Source organism: Planococcus citri, chromosome 2, assembly GCF_950023065.1.
Source record: "Planococcus citri chromosome 2, ihPlaCitr1.1, whole genome shotgun sequence".
Lineage (NCBI taxonomy): Eukaryota > Metazoa > Arthropoda > Insecta > Hemiptera > Pseudococcidae > Planococcus > Planococcus citri.
The window spans coordinates 20,224,029-20,243,630 of record NC_088678.1 but is presented as its reverse complement, the minus strand read 5'-3'; the positions used below and the strand labels follow the sequence as shown (position 1 = coordinate 20,243,630).

Sequence of the window (19,602 nt, the reverse complement as noted above, 5' to 3'; positions counted from 1 at the left end):
CCAATTTTAAGCTCAAAATTCTTCAAAAATGCTCAAAAAATCGTTTCAAAACATCTCATTTTTTTCGAAAAATTTTGACCAATTTTGATAGATCCATAAAACGTTTAAAAATCCCAAAAATCAAACCATCAAACCAAATTTTGAGCCCAAATTCTTCAAGAATGTTGAAAAAATCTTTTTCTTGGAAATGTTCGAGTTTCTCGTAAAATTGATTCATTTCATTTTCAATACCTTCTGTTGACAGCTTTTTCAAAAACTTGTGGAAATTATGGCACAATTTTGAGGCTAAAGTTCTTACAAAATGGTTAAAAAGTATTTTTCCTCGAAATGTTTGAATTTTTTTGCGAAATTTTAACCCATTTTATAGGTTTTGCGTCACCTTTGAAAATCTTGAAAGTTTTGACCTATAATTTTAAGCACCATACGCTTTAAAAATGCTCCAAAACATTTTCATAAAAATGTCTGTATTTTCTCGTGAAATTTTGACCAGTTTTGACACTTCAAAAAATCTCAGAAATCATGACCCTCCCCTCCCAGTTCGCGTTGAATTTTTTCAAGGGTATTCAAAAAAAATTTTATTGGAAAATTTTTATTTTCTGCCATAATTTTGACCAATTTTGAGCTCAAAATTCTTCAAAAATGGACAAAAAAACATTGTGCAAAGATTTGAATTTTTTACAAAATTTCAACTCATTTATTTGGTCGCATTAAACTTTTTTTCTTCAAAAATTCTGGAAATCATGACACAATTTTGACCTTAAAATCCTTCTAAAATACTAAAAAATACTTGACAAAAATGCTTAGTCCATTTTGGTAAATTGCGTGACCCTTTCGAAAATTTCAAAAACTATGACCCAATTTTGAGCTCGAAATCCTTCATTTGATAGGTTGCATATTATGTACTTTTAAAAATAACAGAAATTATGACCCAACTTTAGGTCTGAATGCTCCAAAAATTATCGTAAAGCATTTTCGTATGAAAATTCGAATTTCTTACGAAATTTTAACCTGTGTTGATAATTCACGTGACAGTTTTTCAAAAATCACGAAAAATCAAGACACCGTTTTGTGCTGAAAATAATTTTGACCAATTTTGATGGATCCATAACACGTTGAAAAATCCCAAAAATCGAACCGAATTTGGGGCCCAAATTCTTCAAAAATGCTGAAAAAATAATTTTCTTGGAAATTTTAATTAGTTTTATGACACTTTCTTTGACTTAATTTTCTGCTCCATACACTTCAAAAATGCTGAATAACATTTTCATAACAATTTCTGTACTTCTCGTAAAATTTTGACCAGTTTTGACACTTTCAAAACTTTCAGAAATCATGACCTCCCCCTCCTTTTCGCGTAAAATTTGTTTCAAGTGTACTCAAAAAAAGTTTTGTCCGAAAGTTTTAATTTTTCACCAAAATTTTGACCAATTTTGAGCTCAAAATTCTTCAAAAATGGTCGAAAAATATACTATCTGATTTTTTCACGAAGTTTTGACCAATTCTGATTAGTCACACAACACCCTCAAAAATCTCAAAATTCTTTAAAAATGACCAAAAAAATATTATTGTAGAAAGATTTGAATTTTTTGCAAAATTTCAACTGATTTATTTGGTTGCATTGAAATTTTTTTAAAAAAAATTCAGGAAATCATGACACATCTTTCGACCTTAAAATTCTTCTAAAATTGTAAAAAAAAACTTCTAACAAAAATTTTCAACCCATTTTGGTAAATTGTGTGACCGTTTCGAAAATTTCAAAAACTGACCCAATTTTGAGCTAGAAATCCTTCACAAAAATGCTTTAAAACATTTCCATCGGAATATCCGAATTTTTCACGAAATTTTGAGCAGTTTTGATAGGTTGCATAATATACTGTCAAAATTCTCAGAAATTATGACCCAACTTTAGGTCTAAATGCTTAAAAAATGATGGGAGAAAATTTGAATTTCTTAATGAAATTTTAACCTGTTTTGATAATTCACGTGGCAGTTTTACAAAAATCACAAAAAAATCAAAACTATGTTTTGTGCTCAAAAATTTTTTAAATATGGTACAATCGGAAAAAATTTGACTGAAATTTTTGATTCTCTTCCGAAATTCCAATTCAATGTGATAAGTCACCTTACAACTTCATAAATGACAAAAATCATGACCCAATTTTGAGTTCAAAATGATTCAAAAATGCTCAAAAACATTTTTTGGAAATATTTGAATTTCTCAAAAAATTTCAACTAATTTTGATCGGTTGCATGATTTTTTTCTCGAAAATTTTTGGAAATATTGGCCTAATTTTGGATTAAAAGTTGTTGAAAAGAAATCAAAAAATATTTTTGTGGAAATATTTTGAATTTTTTGAAAAACTTCAACTCATTTTGATCGGTTGCATGATTTTTTTCTGGAAAATTTTTGGAAATATTGGCCTAATTTTGGATTAAAAGTTGTTGAAAAGAAATCAAAAAATATTTTTGTGGAAATATTTTGAATTTTTTGAAAAACTTCAACTCATTTTGATCGGTTGCATGATTTTTGTCTCGAAAATTTTCGGAAATATTGGCCTAAATCATTTTCGTCGAAATATTTGAACTTCTCGCAAAATTTTAACTTATTTAGAGAAATTTTAGGACACTTTTCTCAGAAGTCCTGTGAATTTTCAATTCTTAACCTATTTTATGTGTTCAAATTGTTCTAAAAGACTGAAAAAAATTTGAAGTCAAATTTTTTTATTTTCTGCTAAAATTGTCACTTACTAATTTTGATTGTTTGCATGGAATTTTTTTAAAAATCCCGAAAATCATGACCCAATTTTGCACTCGAAATTCCTCAAAAGTGCTCAAAAACGGTTTTAACATAAATTTTGGATTTTCTGTTGAAATTTTAACTCATTTTGATGCAACGGACGACAATTTTAAAAATATCAGAAATTATATAGCCCAAATTCAATCTCAGGCTCTTTCAAAAACGCCCCCTCCCAAAAAAATTCGAATACGTTTAAGAATTTTGGATCAAAGGGCGTGGAATGAGCTCATTGGAATTTTTTTGGATATTCAGAGTAAGAGGAGTGCCCAGTATCCACTTGCAAAATTTTCATTTTGTTACGAGCCATTTCAAAAATTCTAACATTTTTTGCCCATTGGACTCTGGAAGTGTGGACTATCTATTTTGATCATGAATCCACTTGCAAATCATTATTTTAATTCTGTCTTACTTTACAGGTCAGTTACCATGCGAGCAGCGTAGTTCGGACGTCGACGTCGGAGAAAGTAACCATCGGAGGCGGAGGTGGTGGCGCGATCGCGAACCAACCACACGGCGGCGGCGTCGTCGCCAATAACAATACCATCAGCAACAACATTGCCAGCAATGCTTCAGCCGGCAGCGAACCGGTTGACGTACGATACTACGTAAACCGACGTATCGAAACGACCGCTTTGCAAGCGTCGCCAGCCATTACAAAGCGCGACTCGCCGCTCGACCTGTCAGTCAAGACAATCCGGCAGTCTGCTGACTCGACGGCGCACGACGATGCCGAAAGTATGGCCGCCCTGTACAACCATCACCATCACCATCAGCCGCATCCGCATGCGCATCATCCTCATCATCATATGCAACCAAACACTGCCCCAGCCGGTTACGCGCAACGCGAACATGGTCCTCCGATGCGGCCTCCTGGCGCACTTCCGGCCAGTCATCTGGCCCAGTTACCGTACGCGGCTTCGGCGACTTCGGCCACAGCTGCCGTCTCGTTACCGAATATTCGCTCACATTCCAGCTCGTCGTCGTCGTCATCTGTGGCTGCTTCGGCGGCCGCGGCTGCGGCAGCCGCCGCAGCTGCAGCTGCTGCCGCGTTCAGCGTCACTCACCAGCGTGCGTCACATTACCCTTCGCCATCGCAGCTGCCTCCTAACGCTTCTCCGGTCGTTTACACGCCCGAAGTGGCGACTCCTTACTGGAATGGGCAAATGCAGGAGCACCACGATAAAGCTGTAGCCTTCGCTCATCCGCCATTATCGGAGTACCGGCGCGAAAAGACCACTTTTTCGGTAACCATCGAGAAAGAACAGCAAATACACCGGACTCAGGTTAACGCCGAAGTCAGCTCGATGCGGTTCTCGTCGTCGCACCAGTTCTACCAACACCCGAACGACATGGCCGCTGGTAAATTGAAGACATCGTCGTCGCCGTCTTCCTTACCACCTTACAGCAATTTCGCCAGCTTGACCAATGCTCAAACGAAACCACCTCTGCCAGCAAGTGCTCTTTCTCCGACACCTTCGCGCAAACGAAAAGCTGTCGAAGCTCCGGCGCCACCTCCTCCGCAAATAAAGAATCCTCGAGTATCGCTCGGATGGCGAGATAACATCAATAAAGAAATCGAGAACCGTCTGAATGCTTACACGACGATGAAAGCGCGCGAGCAGCAAGAACGAGAAGCATCGAAAAGCGGCCCCAGCGCCGTTGCCAGCCCCAGCCCTAGCGAGAGTTACCGTGATATTGTGCCTTCGACGGTGGCATCTCCGTCGCAGCATTGCCGCCTGCCTCAGGCTACGCCTTCGCCTCAGCCGCCGGCAGTAGATAGCGTCCTGAGGACGAATTTAGAAAGAGATCGCGATCATAGATCTCCTATCGGTGCCACCCCATCACCACCTGCTGCTTCGTACGCAACAGCAACTAGTAATACCAACACTCAGTACCTGCAGGAACAGCAAAAAGCTCAGCATAAGTTGCCTGTGCTGCCGATTCATCCGTATTCGCAGTGGTACTCTGGGCAGCAAAGAGCTCCGGCTAATTCGGCCATGCAAACGTTCAAGTCACCGAGATCCGATTCGCATCCGGCGTATCCGAATCATCACGCTGTTAAATTTAGTAAAACTAGCTTCGAAACCAGAGATCTTAAAGTTATCGAGAAAGTCGAACTGAAGCACGAACAAACTCCTTTGCCACCTTTCCAAGCTTTCTCGACGATACAAAACGCCAACTCGTCTAATAACGCCCAGTTCATGAATGAACGAAAGCGCAAGAGCGAAGGTGTTGATGTTGCTGTTGCTACGAACGATAAGTTCGAAGTGATGGAAAATGTCGCTGATAAGAAGACGGACGATGAAGATGGTCAGTCTCGTGCGGCTTTGATGGCTTCGGCTTTGGCTCATCCGAGGATTAGGACGAAGGCTGAATTGAAACAGGTAAAATATGGTGATTCTTCAATCCCCCCCCCCACAAAACAGAAAGCGTCTTATTGGTTAGATAAGATGAACGAAGGGAAATTTAAGGGGGAATTCTTATTTGGAATGATTCGAATGTTCCATTCATTCAGCTTATAGGGTCATGGATGAAATTTTTGTCACTTTCCATGTAAATCGTTCGCGAACGATGAATGATTGGCTGTAAAGATGCTGTTTGCAGACAGTTTTGAGTGTGGTTGCCAAATTGATTCGGAAACTCACAAAGTACTCGAATCGTTCGCGAACGAAATGTTCATGTCAGAAAAAAACGAATCATTCGCAAACGATTTGAACGTGATTCGTTTTTAACGATCAATTTTAAGATTAATTATGTTTGTAGCAATCAATTGATTTCGATGTTTGAAAAGTGGTCGAATCGTTCGCGAACGAAATTTTTGTGGCAGTGTACGAACGAATTATTCTTAACGAGTAGGCTGAAATTCTTTTATCGGTCGAAAAAAGTTTATTAAAAATGATGAAAAAAAATCAGGTCTGAATAATTCGTTCGCGAACGATTTGGGCGTGTAATTCATTTTGAGTTGTCAAATCATTTGTGAATGAAATGTTTGTAATTCGGAATGAACGAATCATACGTAGTCAGTAGAGTAACCATTGACAACTCACATCAAAAATGGTGAAGAAATCGGATCAAATTTTGTCGTTCGCGAACGACTCGTTTGTTTTCTGTAATAAAAGAATCGTTTGCGAACAATTCAATCATTTTTCAAAGTGATTATATCAGAAAATAAACTAGTAAGCAGCAGCTTGTTTGCAACCGATTTAATCATTCTTGAATCACAAAAGGGAACCACAAGTTCTACAAATGAATCGTTCGCGAATGAAGCGGTGATGATATTTCATTGTGAAATAATCAGAAAAATTTTCAGACAGATCGCTCGATTACTTTTACTCCTGTAGAATATAGTGTTGATTCAGCCAGAAAAGAATCGAATTTGGGTGAATTGTTCGCGAACGAATTGCTCACATGGCTCATTTTTGCTATGAAAAAATGAATACATCAGTTACAAACAAACTGGTTACAAGTTGAACTCCCGATTTTATGAAATGGCTGAATCGTTTGTGAACGATTCTTTCATCAGAACGAACGAATGAATCGTTCGCGAACGAATGAATCGTTCGCGAACGAAGTAGCGGGATTTCCTTTTGCAAAGTCAGAAAAATGACTCCTGTAAAATGTTTAATATTTAAATTTATCTAAAAAAAAAAATACCGATTCTGTTTGAATCGTTCGCGAACGAATTGGATGTGAGTTGGGTTTCCACGTTCGAAAATCGATATATCGTTCACTAAAGTTGAAGTCGTTGTGAAAGTGTTTTCTGTGATTAAAAAAAATTGAATCGTTCGCGAACGAATCTGCTATGAGTTTGATATTGATCAAAACGAACAAATCATTCGCGAACGAAAAAGTGATGATGCTTCGTTGTTCACTAATTATTATCATATGAGATGGTGGAGAATCGTTTTGCAAATGCAAATCGATAATGAATCATCTGTAAAGAAAAATCGTTCGCGAACGATTCTTTTATGACGCATTTCAAATGAATCATTCATTAGCGAAGTAGTGATGATATTTTGTCCCTAGACCAGAAAATTAATGAGATGAATTACTCATTTAGAGGAGGTATGATTCATCTAGGAAAGAGGTGATTTTGAAAGATTCGTTCGCGAACGATTTGGATGCAAGTTTGGTTTCAATGATTCAAAATTCCATATATTGTTGGCTAATATTGAATTCGTCGTAAAAATGTTTTCTGTGTTTGAAAAATGATTGTATCGCGAACGATTCTTTCATGACAACAAATGATTCATTCGCGAACGAAGCAGTGATGATGTTTCTTGGTGGAATGAAAAAAAATTGAAATGAACAGATGAATCACTCCTACTCACTTGAAGAAAAATCGATTTTAGATGAGTCGTTCGCGAACGAATCCCTAGTGAGTTGAATTTTCATCAACAAATCGTTCGCGAACGATATGGAGATGATGTTCTGTTGTTCACTAATCAGTAACGTGTGAGCTTGATATTTTTCGTATGATCAATCCGAAGAATCGTTTGCTATTGAATAATGAATCGTTTGTGAAGAATCGTTCGCGAACGAAATAGATCTCAGAATCATCTACTTACTTCTCTTGCAGTAAAAACAAATTCATCGTTCACAATCAACTCGTTTTCCCCACACGAAAAAATTTGAAAAATCTTTCGCAAATGACCCGTTTGACCAAAAACTGAATCATTCGCGACCGAATGAGTACCTTTTTTTTCGACGAGCCAGGAGTCTATTTAAAAATTGAGAGAAGTCGTTTTCTCGAGGCCAATTAAAAATAAATAATTCGTAACCCGTAGTGCTTTTTGCGAACCAAATATTTACTTTGAAGAAATGAATCGTTTACAAACGATTCCCTTGGAACATTTTTTATTCATTTTCTTTTGTTACAAAAATTATGACGTGATTTTAAATTCTTGACGGAAGTAAACGCGATACCGATTCAATTTGAATATTTTATTTCTCTTACTTAATTTATAAAATGGAAAAAAACCTGGTACGAATCAAAAATTACCTATTCAACTCTTTAACTGAAACATTTATCAAAAAAAAAAAAAAAAGGCAGAAAAAATACCAAAGCGAACGAGGGAAAAAAATATCAATATAAAAATAAACACAATTAACTCGCTAATCGAATCACTTCAAAAAGTATATCTCGATGTGAAACAAACAACAAGAAATGAAAACGAAAGTACGTTGGTTCTACTATACTCGGATACCTACTCTAAAAAATAAGAAAAAAGAGAATGGAAACACTCGTAAATAAATATATAAAATAAATAACTCGACGAAACGAAGAAAAAATTGAAAAAATACCTCAATTCGGTCGTATTTTTCACTATCTCGTCTCATCGTTCGTTCTCAAGGTAGGGTATAAAAAAATAACCCGATTACGTTCTGGCTTTTCCTTTTGTTTTTAAATTTGCAAGAGAACGACTACGGTAAACATTCTCGTGAAAGTTTTTCACCGTCAAACATTAGGAGAAAAAGTTTACTTTCATTGTCAGTGCTTCGTAAATTAGACGCAGGATTTTTTCTTACTCGTTATTAACGTTGGTTTTTTTCTCACTCCTTTTTCTAGGTCACACCTGTGGATAAATCGAAAGATAAGGTGAACGCGGAAACAAACACGACCGTTGTTAAGTTACCAGAAGCTCAAAGCAACAAGAAATCTAGATCTCATTTCGAATCCGGTCCGAAATTATTCGCCAATGCCAAAGGATTCAGTAGTTCAGGTATATATAATGCACTTTTTCTCCCTTATTGGTTTGGTGAGCTTTACCTTTTGGCTTTTTGTTGTGAGATTTCTAATACGATGATTTTTGTTTGATTTTATAGATTCGCATCATGTCAATAATACTCGAACATCGTCGAGTAATTTCGATCCGGAAGGTGATCTTTTATCTCCAGAGTCGCCGTCAAATCTGGTCATTGATTTGGGCAAACAATTCTCACCTCGTAAAAGGTAATGTGACTAGTTCGATATAGTGATGTGATCGCTTTGACGCTTCTGTTGACCAATCTATGTAGCCTGCGTGTGTGCCTATCATCCCCAGTGTGTCTGTGTGTGTATTTGCAGTACTCGTAGACGCCACTCGCGCCACCTCTGCTGCATTCACCTCCATTATCAAAAACATTTTCCTAATTTATTGCTTCAATCAAGCTTTATTGTCGTATAAGTTGCCTACTCGATGCCTTATTGTATTTTTGCATCATCGAGAAATCGAGCCAGATTTCCAGGGCAATTTATACGACGGGTAACCCGCCCTTGGTCGCCTCATTTTTTTTGGTGTAGTTTTGGATTTTGATTTTTGATTTTTTTTATTGGGAAAAAATTGAACGAAAAAGGCGTAGAGGCCTTTGTCTTATCATCGGGTCTGTATATGTGTGCATAGATTGCTCAGCAGAAGTGAACGGAACGGTATTAATGTGCATCGAAGCTCATCGGAAACTACGGTCTTCGATTTCAGAAGCAGCGATTCCGAAGACGAAAGCAACGTCGCCGATGTGCATAGCTTGAACGATATGCGAAAGGATAGAAAAACGCGTACACCACCTTCGGGTACCGTTACGCCGCCGACCGTTATCGACCAACTGAACGACGTGAGTTTTTACCAATTTTTTTCTTTCTTCTTCCTCTTTTTCTTTATTTCTTAACACGTTACTACTCGTACTTACGTTACTTCGGAGTATCGCGTACTATAATATTTCAACAGCTGCCAGTTTGGACAGCACTGCGACGGCGAAATACAACGAAAGGGTTTCTCCGCGTCTGAACGGCGAATACCCTTTACGTTCTTCCATCGTTCTGGCGGATTCGCTTTGTATATCTCTGTCGCACTCCGTTCTCGTGTCTAAATTCGTGTAATGCGTTCCGTCTATATCGTTTGTATAATTTATTACGATACGGTTCTCCCCCCTCCCCCAGACCCCCACCCCAACTCCTCACCAATTTTCCACCTTGCGTCGGTATATAAGACGACTGGATGAAGTGGGACGGGGCGATTTTACCTAACGAAGATGGAATTTTCGCGCGGAAAATTGTATAAGAATTCGGAAGAGTGAGAGGGAGGGAGGGGTAATAATTCGACTTTTCTTCGCTATAGAACAAGATGTATTCTTTGGACTTTGGAGGGGAACGAGGGGTTTAATTTTCCGTTCTGAAAGTTCGCTTGAATTTAGGGTGGGGGGGGCAAAACTCTCGCATTAATGGCTGAGAATATTCAAAGAAATCTGTAACAACTAAGTATGTGCAACGATAAAAAGTTGGTTCAATTTTGGCCACGTTTCGGAATTTTTGCGTAGAATTTGTCGAAGAAAGAATCGAATTCGTATGCGAACGCATTCTGTTATTTTTGAAGTGAATCGTTCGTGAACGAACCTGAAAAATTTTCATTCCTAATTTTTTCTTCGTATATTTGCGGATGAATCATTCAAATGAATCGCAGTGAACTTCTATACTTTGATATTCCAAGTGAATCGTTCGCGAACTTCTTTGTCCATTTTGATTTGAAAGTTATTTGTTACAAAATTATAAACCTTTTGATAAAAAAATTGTTGTATAAAAATTTTCTAGAATCGTGAACAAACGAACGAAAGAACGTCAGCAAGTTTGGAAATGAATCGTTCGCGAACGACTTTTTCAAATTTTAATTCGCTAGGATTTGTTGACATTGATTTTTCTGATAATTTTTCTCTCGTGATGTGGGCTGAATGGTTCAAAATAGAACATTTGGGAACGTCTACTTTAGTTTTTGAAGTGAATCGTTCGCGAACGGTTTGGTCTATTTTGATGTGGAAGTTGTTCACTACCATTATCAAATATGAATTTTTCATTTTTTCTTCTATAAAAAAAAATTGCTAAAAATTTTTCGAAAAAATCACGAAAAAACGCGAATGTTGACAAGTTTAGAAATGAATCATTCGCGAACGACTCTTTTTGAAAATTCCTGTTTCCAAGAAAATTGACGAGTCAAGTTTTCTGATTATTTTATTCAAGTGATGTGGATGAATTTTTCAAATGAATCACTCAAGAACGTCTATTTTGGTTGCTGAAGTGAATCGTTCGCGAACGGTTTAGTCTATTTTGATGTGGAAGTTGTTCATTACAATTATCAAATATGAATCTTTTCTCTAAAAAAAAAAATGCTAAAATTTTTCGAAAAATCACCAACAAACACGAACGAACGAACGTTGGCAAGTTTAAATATGAATCATTCGCGAACGACTCTTTTTGAAAATTTTCCTTTTCAAGAAATTTGTTAAAAAGTCAAGTTTTCTGATACTTTTTATTCAAGCGATGTGGATGAATTTTTCAAATGATTCTCTCGAGAACGTATGTTTTGGTTGCTTAAGTGAATCGTTCGCGAACGGTTTCGTCTATTTTGATGCGTGAGTGGTTCATTTTGTCATTATGAATATCTCTGCAAAAAAAAAAAAATTACAAGCAATTTTTCCAAGAAATAGGTAACGAACACAGGAACGTTGCCATGTCTGAAAATGAATCGTTCACGAACGACTTTTCAAAAATTCGAATTTGTAGAAAAATGATAAAAGAAGTTAATTTTGTCGACGATTTTTTTTTTCATGTCATGTGGATAAATTGTCCAAATGATTCAGTTGAGAATGTCTTCTTTGGTTTATGAAAAGAATCGTTCGCGAACTCTCTCGTTTATTTTTATTTGGAAATTTTTTGTTGTCATTGTCATTAAGAATTTTCGTACTAAAAGAATCAATGGAAATTTTTTCAAGAAATTCGTTACTAAATAGGTATGAATGAACATTAGCAAGTTTGAAAGTGAATCATTCGCGAACGACATCTTCTTGATTTGAATTTGGAATCGATGAAACATTTTCTTGACATTGATTTTTCCAATATTTCTTTTCGTTCAATGTGAATCAATCGAATCGTTTAAATGGGTATCATATCATGTAAACGTCTGTGTTCATTTTTGAAGTGAATCGTTCGCGAACGATTTTTTTCATTTTGAATTGAAATTTGTTTCATGGCACTAGGTCGATTCTGGGAAAATAAAAATGCGTGGAAATACGTATGTTTAATAACAACTGTTTTCAAATCTCGTCGGGCAAGTTATAGAAAAGAATCGTTCGCGAACGTTTTTCGAGATGCATATCAAATTAAGTCATACAAAGTTGAAATTAGTGAACGAAATCTATCATTTTCCACCAAGTCCTTATTTATGATTTTTCCCCTGATTTTTCAGTATTATTAATTTTCGTGACGCGAATCTTTCAACAACGTCGTTCGTGAACGACAATAAATAGTTGAAAAAATGCATCGTTCATAAACGAAATTTTGGTGCGCGAAATTCCGGAAGAATTTATCTTGTTTAATTTCGCACCTCTACTTCTGACTGGTTATGGAGTATTTTTGAGTGAAAACATGTTTAAGGAAATAATGATTCGTTCGCGAACGACTTTTTTTCATTAGGTACTGTTTGAACTTGTGAAAATTTGAATAGTGAAAATATTGAAAACTGACTGTTTAAGGTAACCCACTTTTCTTTTCAACAACGAATCTTGTTTTCGTTATTAAACGAGCGAATCGTTCGCGAACGTCAAAAAACGTTTGTAACGAATCGTTCGTGAACGAGCTGATTCGTTATCAATATTTAAGGATATTTTTTAACACTTTTCATTCATTTTTGAAATGAGTCATGACTCATGTGACACTTTTGTTGATTCGATGTACGTACTTGAAATCGTTCGCGAATGATTAATGATTCATTCGAATTGAACGATGAATCGTTTTCGTTGAGATTTTACTTCATAGGTGTGAATCGATTCTGATTATTACTTAATAGGATGTTTAGGACGTTTTAGTGGAATGGTGCTTCATCAGGAAACACCAGTCTTTGATGATTCAATCAGCTGATTAGTCGTTCGCGAACGAATTTGCCCATGGTGGATTTTTTTTTCATTTTCGAGAGTGATAAGATTAGAAGTGAATCACTTTCAAAGATCTGATTGAAAGATTTTTTTGAATGTTGGAGATCGTTGAAAAAACTCGTTCGCGACTGATTCGAAAACCTCTTCAGGTTCAATTTCTTTCAAGATTTACTTCCTAGATAGTGCATTGAACGATGTTTGATTTGAATAAATTGACGAGAGAATCTTTTTCTAATGACTTTTTAAAATGAATAATTGATTATAAATTGTCGTTCGCGAACGATTTGGTGCAGAAATTTTCAGAATTATGGACTCAGAGAGAGAATTTTTTTCTCGTCCAGGGATTTTCGATTCTTTTACATTTTTTTCACCATAATCTTTTCTTCAAGCAAAAACTTCGCAAAATTCGTACAAAAATTTGAATCAGTGTTACCAATCTTTTCCCCCCTGAATTTCTCTCTTCCATTTTCACAAAAAAAAGTGATAAAAATCCGATGAATTTTTCATCTTTGGCAAATTCCTCGGTCTTTCGCAATATTGTCGCACACACCGGTGCTAAAAATTTCATCTTCGTATACCTTTCAGGCCTTTTCATCGATTCAACGCGTGGAATCCGTTCGTCGATTTTGTCACCTGAGGGAATTACACGAACTGGAAATTTTCCACGCGAGAAACATCGGCTGTGCAAATCCCTCAAGTGTCTTGTGTTTTCTCTGTCGTCTCGTTTGCAAAAACTATACATTCTTTGCCTAAATACACTCGATGATTGTGTAATTTAATGTGAGCGAATAGAAGATTATATTAAAAAGTTGTACTTCCTTTCGATAATAAGTGCCCCTTTTCTGCTACGTAGTTCCAAATTCCAAAATAAAGAATGCTTTTGAATTGAAATTCTGCCCATGAGGTAATGCATAATTCCTAACATTCTCCTTCCCTCTGCCACGAAGAACTCAGCTTCTCTTTTTACAATAAATGAGTTAACTGTACCTACATACAAGTTATAATAAATTAGTCATGTAGGTAATTTAGTTTTGTGTTTTCCGGTTCAGAATGATACATTTAAAGTTGAGCATTCTAGGTTCTAATTAACATTTCAAGTCGATTTCAATTTTTTCCCCAAACGTCAAAAACGAAGATGTACTAATTTGGAAAATTCAGGCTCGAAAATGTCGCGTAGAAGGAGTCATGTGACACGAGGGCTTAAGAGACTTGAGAGACAGAGTGAGTTAGTACAGCACACTCGTGTTACCATATAGCGAAATACGACGACAACTTACGAAAGCAGTGCAGAAGGAGGCGAAAGATGCGAGAAACATAGGAGCATGACGACGAACACGACGATGCTAACAGAAGATTAGTATTATTAACACGTAATTACGCCGCTACTTTTATCATATCCGGATGCGCGTGCTGCTTCCAGAGTATAACTATAACTTGGCAAGTTCGGTGCCCATAAAATATGCAAACCTACCTAGTGCAGTGGGCGCCCGCTCGCGACTTCATTGAAAAATATTACACCTTCGAGTCTGAAAGTTGAGCGTATTTTGTTGATATAAGCGTACTGTAAGACGATAAGAGCTGAGGGGTGGGTTCTATGTAAGCATACTTAGTAGTTGGTGGTTTTTTTCTTTCTTTTTTGGTCGCAGTAGAAAGAAAATATGGGGAGAAAGATGCGGAGGTGTGTAGGTTGCGCTGTTGTAGGCTTCACGCATATTTTGGTCCAGTGAATTTGTGGAGTTTGAGATGTGTAGGTGTACGAAAGATGAATTTTTTGGTAGGTACGATCAAAAGTACTAAGCAATAAGTGAAATTAAAAATTTGTTCGAATGCAGCATTAATTATGCACGTGTGACGTGGCGTGGGTGAATTTTAAAAGGGTAAAAAATTAAATCGACGAGAATATTGGTCTTGCCTCGTGCAACTCTTGTTTGTTTTTCTATGGTTCAAAATTTTCAAAGATGAAAAAGACCATGGGGCAGACGAACCTTAAAAGATATCGTTCTTAAGCCTGGGGAAATATTTTTGAACGCAGTGATGCCAATTTTCTAGCCGTACTTTCATTTAGGACTAAGCCATTTTTCACAAAACAGGTTGGCAGTGACAGGAGCAATGAAACCACGATTTTTGCAAAAATGTTATCTCTTTGAGGGTCCATTTCTCCTCTTCAGGGGCATCTCCGGAGCTAAAAAAAATTTCCTGAGTGATTTTCAACTCAAAATGTAGGGTTTTGGTGAATTTGGCCAAAATCCGCAGAATTTTTTTCCCGATCCACCCTGATTTTCATTTTGATGCCCCCTTTGTGATATTGAAAAATTTTGGGTTCGGTTTTTCCCCTGTCTGAAGGAGTAGGAGGGGGGGGGAGCTTTGAGTCCTATAGGGAAATTTTAAATATAGAAATTCAATAAGGATAACATTTTTTAAAATTGTACTCGAAAAATTGATAAAAATACCTATCAAATGTTGTGGCTTTCAAAACAAAATTTTACGATATTTCAATTGAGTTTTATTGAATTTTGCAACAGTTAATTTTTATGATTTTGAAGCAAATTTTTCGAGGTTTTCGTGAATTTTGAACAATTTTTTTTGTGATAATTTATGCAATTTTATTAACTTTGGTACTTTAAATAGGTATTCAATTTTTCACATTTTTGAAAATTTTGGCCAGTTTTCTTCGAGTTTTCCAGAGTTTCTTGCAATTTTTTGGATTATTTCGTTATTTTTACTTTGTTTTTCCCAATTTTAGTGATGTTTTTTTCATTTTTGTGCAATTTTTAACAATTTTTTGGTATTTTTGGAATCATATTTCATGCGTTTTTCAAAATTTTTACTGAATTTTTTTGATTTTTTTTTTTTTTTTTAATTATTACAATTGTCGTGGATTTTTATCAAAATTGGTACCATATTTTTGAATATTTTTTTCATTTTTATGCAATTTTGAGAAATTTTCTGCCACATTTGACTCATTTTTTGACATTCAATTTTAAACATTTTTTACGATATTTTCTTGTGTTTTTCAATATTTTATGCACCTATCATGACATTTTATCAACTTGACTTTTACGGTTTGTTTCTTAATTTTTTTGATATTTTGTGCGGTTTTTGCCAATTTTGAACCTTTTTACATTTATTGAATTTGTTGACTATGTTCACTTTTCGGCTGCTTTTTAAATTTTTGAGAAATGTTTCCAACTTTAATATATTTTCCTCAATTTTAATGATTTTTTATTCATTTTTATATCATTTAACCTATTTTCTGGCATATTCGACTCATTTTTTTTACATTTTGAATATTTTTTTTCATTTTGAAATTTTTTTTGCAACTTTAATAATATTTTATGCATTTTTTTTTGACATTTTGAACATTTCTTTTTATAATTTTTGACCTCATTATCATATTTTTGTAGATTTTTACATTTTTTTGATTGACTTTTGCAGTTTTAATGAAATTTTATCAACTTTTTAGAGTATTTTTCTTCATTTTAATACTTTATTCGTTTTCGTACAGTTTTAAACAATTTTCTGGTACATTTGACTCATTTTTTGCATTTTGAAAATTCTTTACGAAATTTTTCCTTGTTTTAAGTATGCTAAGTATTATCATGATATTTTTTTTTAACTTTTTGATTTTTTTTTCATGTTTTTGAATTTTTTTACCACATTTTTTAAATTGACTTTTCCATCTTGTTAGAGGAATTTTATCAACTTGACAATATATTTTTTCCTGTTTTTAACGAGTTCTCAGTATTTTAGGAGCCCTTTTTTATGGGTTTGGAAATTTTTAAATTTTTTGTAATGATTTTTATAATTTTAAAGAGGATTTCGTCAACTTTACAATGGTTTTCTCAATTTTTTGATGCTTTATTAATTTTTGTTTTGCTCTTTTATTTTAATTTTTCTTGATTTTTTTTTAAATAAGTATTCCGTTTTTTTCTGGTGCTTTGAAGAATATTTCATTCACTTTCAAGTCATTTTGAGTAATTTTTTGTAAAATAAGCAAACCTTCTTTCTGGTTTAGGTACATCTTTTTTTCGCGATATTCTAATATGAGTAAGTTTTTGAAAATAATTAAAATGTTTGGGTGTGATATTCCATGCTTAAGTCTCCTAGAAGAAATGAAGGAGGGGTTTGAGGGTTAAAAATCACTTGAATTTGATAGGGTTGAATTTTTTTTTAAGACGATTACTTAATTTTCTGATTTTAAAACCCTCACGACTCCATAAAAATGGCATTTCTCTTTCCTTGAAATCGAAAAAAATTCGACGATACGCAATTTCGAAACAGCGTTTGAAACATCGATTAAATCGCGAGTTCCCCCTCCCCTCCCCCTCCCTTCACCCACAAATAATTTCCCATCATAATTTTTATCTGTATATAATCAAGTATGTATTACAAAAATCTTATCAGTTTTTTAAATTAACTTTTTTCGTATTTTCCAGGATTTCTCGATGGACGATTCGAAATGGCTAGAAGCGTGCGACGAGCTCATCCAGCAGTTCAGTAACGGTGGCCAAAAGAAACGAGGTCGTAAGAAGAAACCAGCCCCTAAACTATCGACCACCGAAGAAGATCCACCAGCTCCCTCGCTGCTTCCACCTCCTCCTCCAGCCCCACCAGCCATACCACCTGCCCTATCTGTTTCTAAAATGGACACCGACTCGAGCAGCGACTCGGACGACGATAAACCATTAATACGCAGCAAAATTAAAAAAGAAGTCATTTACGACGAGTCCGATGATGATGACGACAACGCTCCTCTTAAACCTGCACCGATTCCAGTCGCTCATAGGATTAAAAAAGAACAAATCGAAGAAGACGATCGAGATTCGTCTAAAAGCGAAGACGATAAACAAGAGTCCGAAGAAGAAGACGACGATGAAGAAGTCGAGGATGATGATGATGATGAAGACGAAGAAGACGAGGAGGAGGAGGACGAAGAAAGTGACCAGTCTACCGATTCCGATAGCAGTTACGAGGCAGTCAGGAGGAAATCTTTGAAAGATACCAGAGGCAGAAGGAAGCTTAATGGGGCGATCGAGACGAGAGACCAGCGTAGCAATATCGGTACAACTCGAATACGAATACAAAACTCGCTAGAGGATAGCTCGGCTGCTGAAAGCTCCGACACAGATGACAGCTACAAAGCTCCGATCAAAAAGACACCCTCGAAGAAAGCCAAAGTCGTGATGAAGAAAAAGAAGAAGAAAGTACCCCCTAAGAAGAAGATAATCACTCGCAAGAAGGGTAAAAACATCGACCCGAAGCGTGAAAAAGTACGTCACCGAATGCTGAGGCGAATGGAAACTCGTAAATCTCGTCTGGATGCTTTGAAAGCCACCACCAAATCAGGCCAGAAGACTCGCAGCGATAGCACCACTTCCGAAGAACAACAGCCCATCATGACACGTAAGATGACCAGACAAGAATGCCAAAGAGAAAAATCACGACTGGAAGAACAGCGCAATAAGAAACCCGCGATTAAAAAACCCATCGTGGATGAGAAATCCAAATCGAAAGATAAATCCTCCCCCGACAATAAACCAGAAGATAAATCTAAATCGAAATTGGATCGTTCGAAAGATGACAATAAATCGACCAAAGACAACAAGTGCAAAAAAGACAAACCAGAAGAGAAACCCAAACCGAAGTTGAAACCGAACGAGAAATTCAAATCGAAAAAAGACGACGGTAAAATCAAATCGAAAGATAAGTCTTCGGACGACTCCAGTCAAAAAACCACTCCAGCTAAATCCAGCGATGACAAAACACCCTCTAAATCTTCTACCAAAGACACGCCGACCAAACAATCCATCAAAACCGAACCGAAAACATCTCCTGTATCGAGTAAAAAAGACAAAAACGCTGAAAAAAGCTCCTCCAAACAGAGCGACAAAAACAAAAAACCAGTAATCAAAACCGAGCCCAAAGATCAACCAGTCGAAGACGTCACCAGACGCAGTCTGCGATCCAGAAATATCGTAGTCGACGAAAAAAACTCTTCACCGGCGAAAAAACCATCGCCAAAAAAGTCCGAATTAGCCAAAACAAAATCGCCTCTCAAGTCAAAAAACGAGGAGCGCAAAAAACCGCCCCCAGCTCCACCACCTCCCGATATAAAACCGCCAAAACCGCCAACGTGGGAAGAAGAACTATTTAATTACAAGTATTCGCTGAGAATGCCCGTTAAACTAATCAACATAGCGAAACCTCCCAATTGGCCGAAGAATAACGGAGGAGCTAGCTCTTTACCTGATCTGGATCGTAGCGAATCCGATTCAGATTTATTGAACGATTGCCCCAAAGAATCCAAAACGTCGCCGAAGAAACGTAACAAAGACGAATCCAAAGTATCCAACACCAAAGAATTCAAAGACAGTGTGAAAGTGCTCAAGGAGAAATTCGATAAGAAGATCGAAGAACACAAGAAGATCGAAGAGGAGCATAAGGTTACCAGCCTTACTCAGCTCATGATCGAGAATAAAATCAAAATAATACCCAAGTCGTCCGATGGGCCCGAACTTCTGCCTACTCCTAGTTTGGATAGTTTGAAGACCAAGTTGAATAGTAAAAATGATCCGGCTAGGAAGAATAACTCGAGGAAATCGAAAGATTCAGCCAAGACGGATGACGATGAGAAGGAGGATATTGTCGAGGATTCGTTGATCGGGTATGTGTTTTATTTTTTATTCGATTGCAGGAGTTTTCTGATCAGGGTGTTGTTTTTTTGGCCATTTTGACTGGGAAGTTGAAAGAAGGAGAAATGGCGGAGAGGATAAGCGAAGGTCGTGAAGGGAAAATTGGTGTTTTCGACAGGTTTGGTGACAAGTACGAGTATCAAATTTAAAAGTTTTCATTTGAAAATTTGAATGATTTAAAAATTGTAACTCGACACATCGAGGAGGCAAAGGTGC

General features: G+C 36.4%; 1 protein-coding gene across 3 annotated transcripts in view; it reads left to right on the top strand.

Annotated features, from left to right (window-relative positions):
* Positions 1-19,602, top strand: part of LOC135834923 (uncharacterized) — a 200,574-nt gene that overhangs the window by 168,058 nt on the left and 12,914 nt on the right. For 2 of the 3 annotated variants that reach the window (XM_065348915.1, XM_065348914.1), the window contains 5 exons: positions 3,214-5,181; positions 8,367-8,520; positions 8,624-8,750; positions 9,181-9,388; positions 17,131-19,358. In XM_065348915.1, coding sequence (XP_065204987.1) covers positions 3,214-5,181; positions 8,367-8,520; positions 8,624-8,750; positions 9,181-9,388; positions 17,131-19,358 — 4,685 coding nt within the window. The remainder of the gene's footprint in view (positions 1-3,213; positions 5,182-8,366; positions 8,521-8,623; positions 8,751-9,180; positions 9,389-17,130; positions 19,359-19,602) is intronic. The other variant, XM_065348916.1, reaches the window with a different exon arrangement.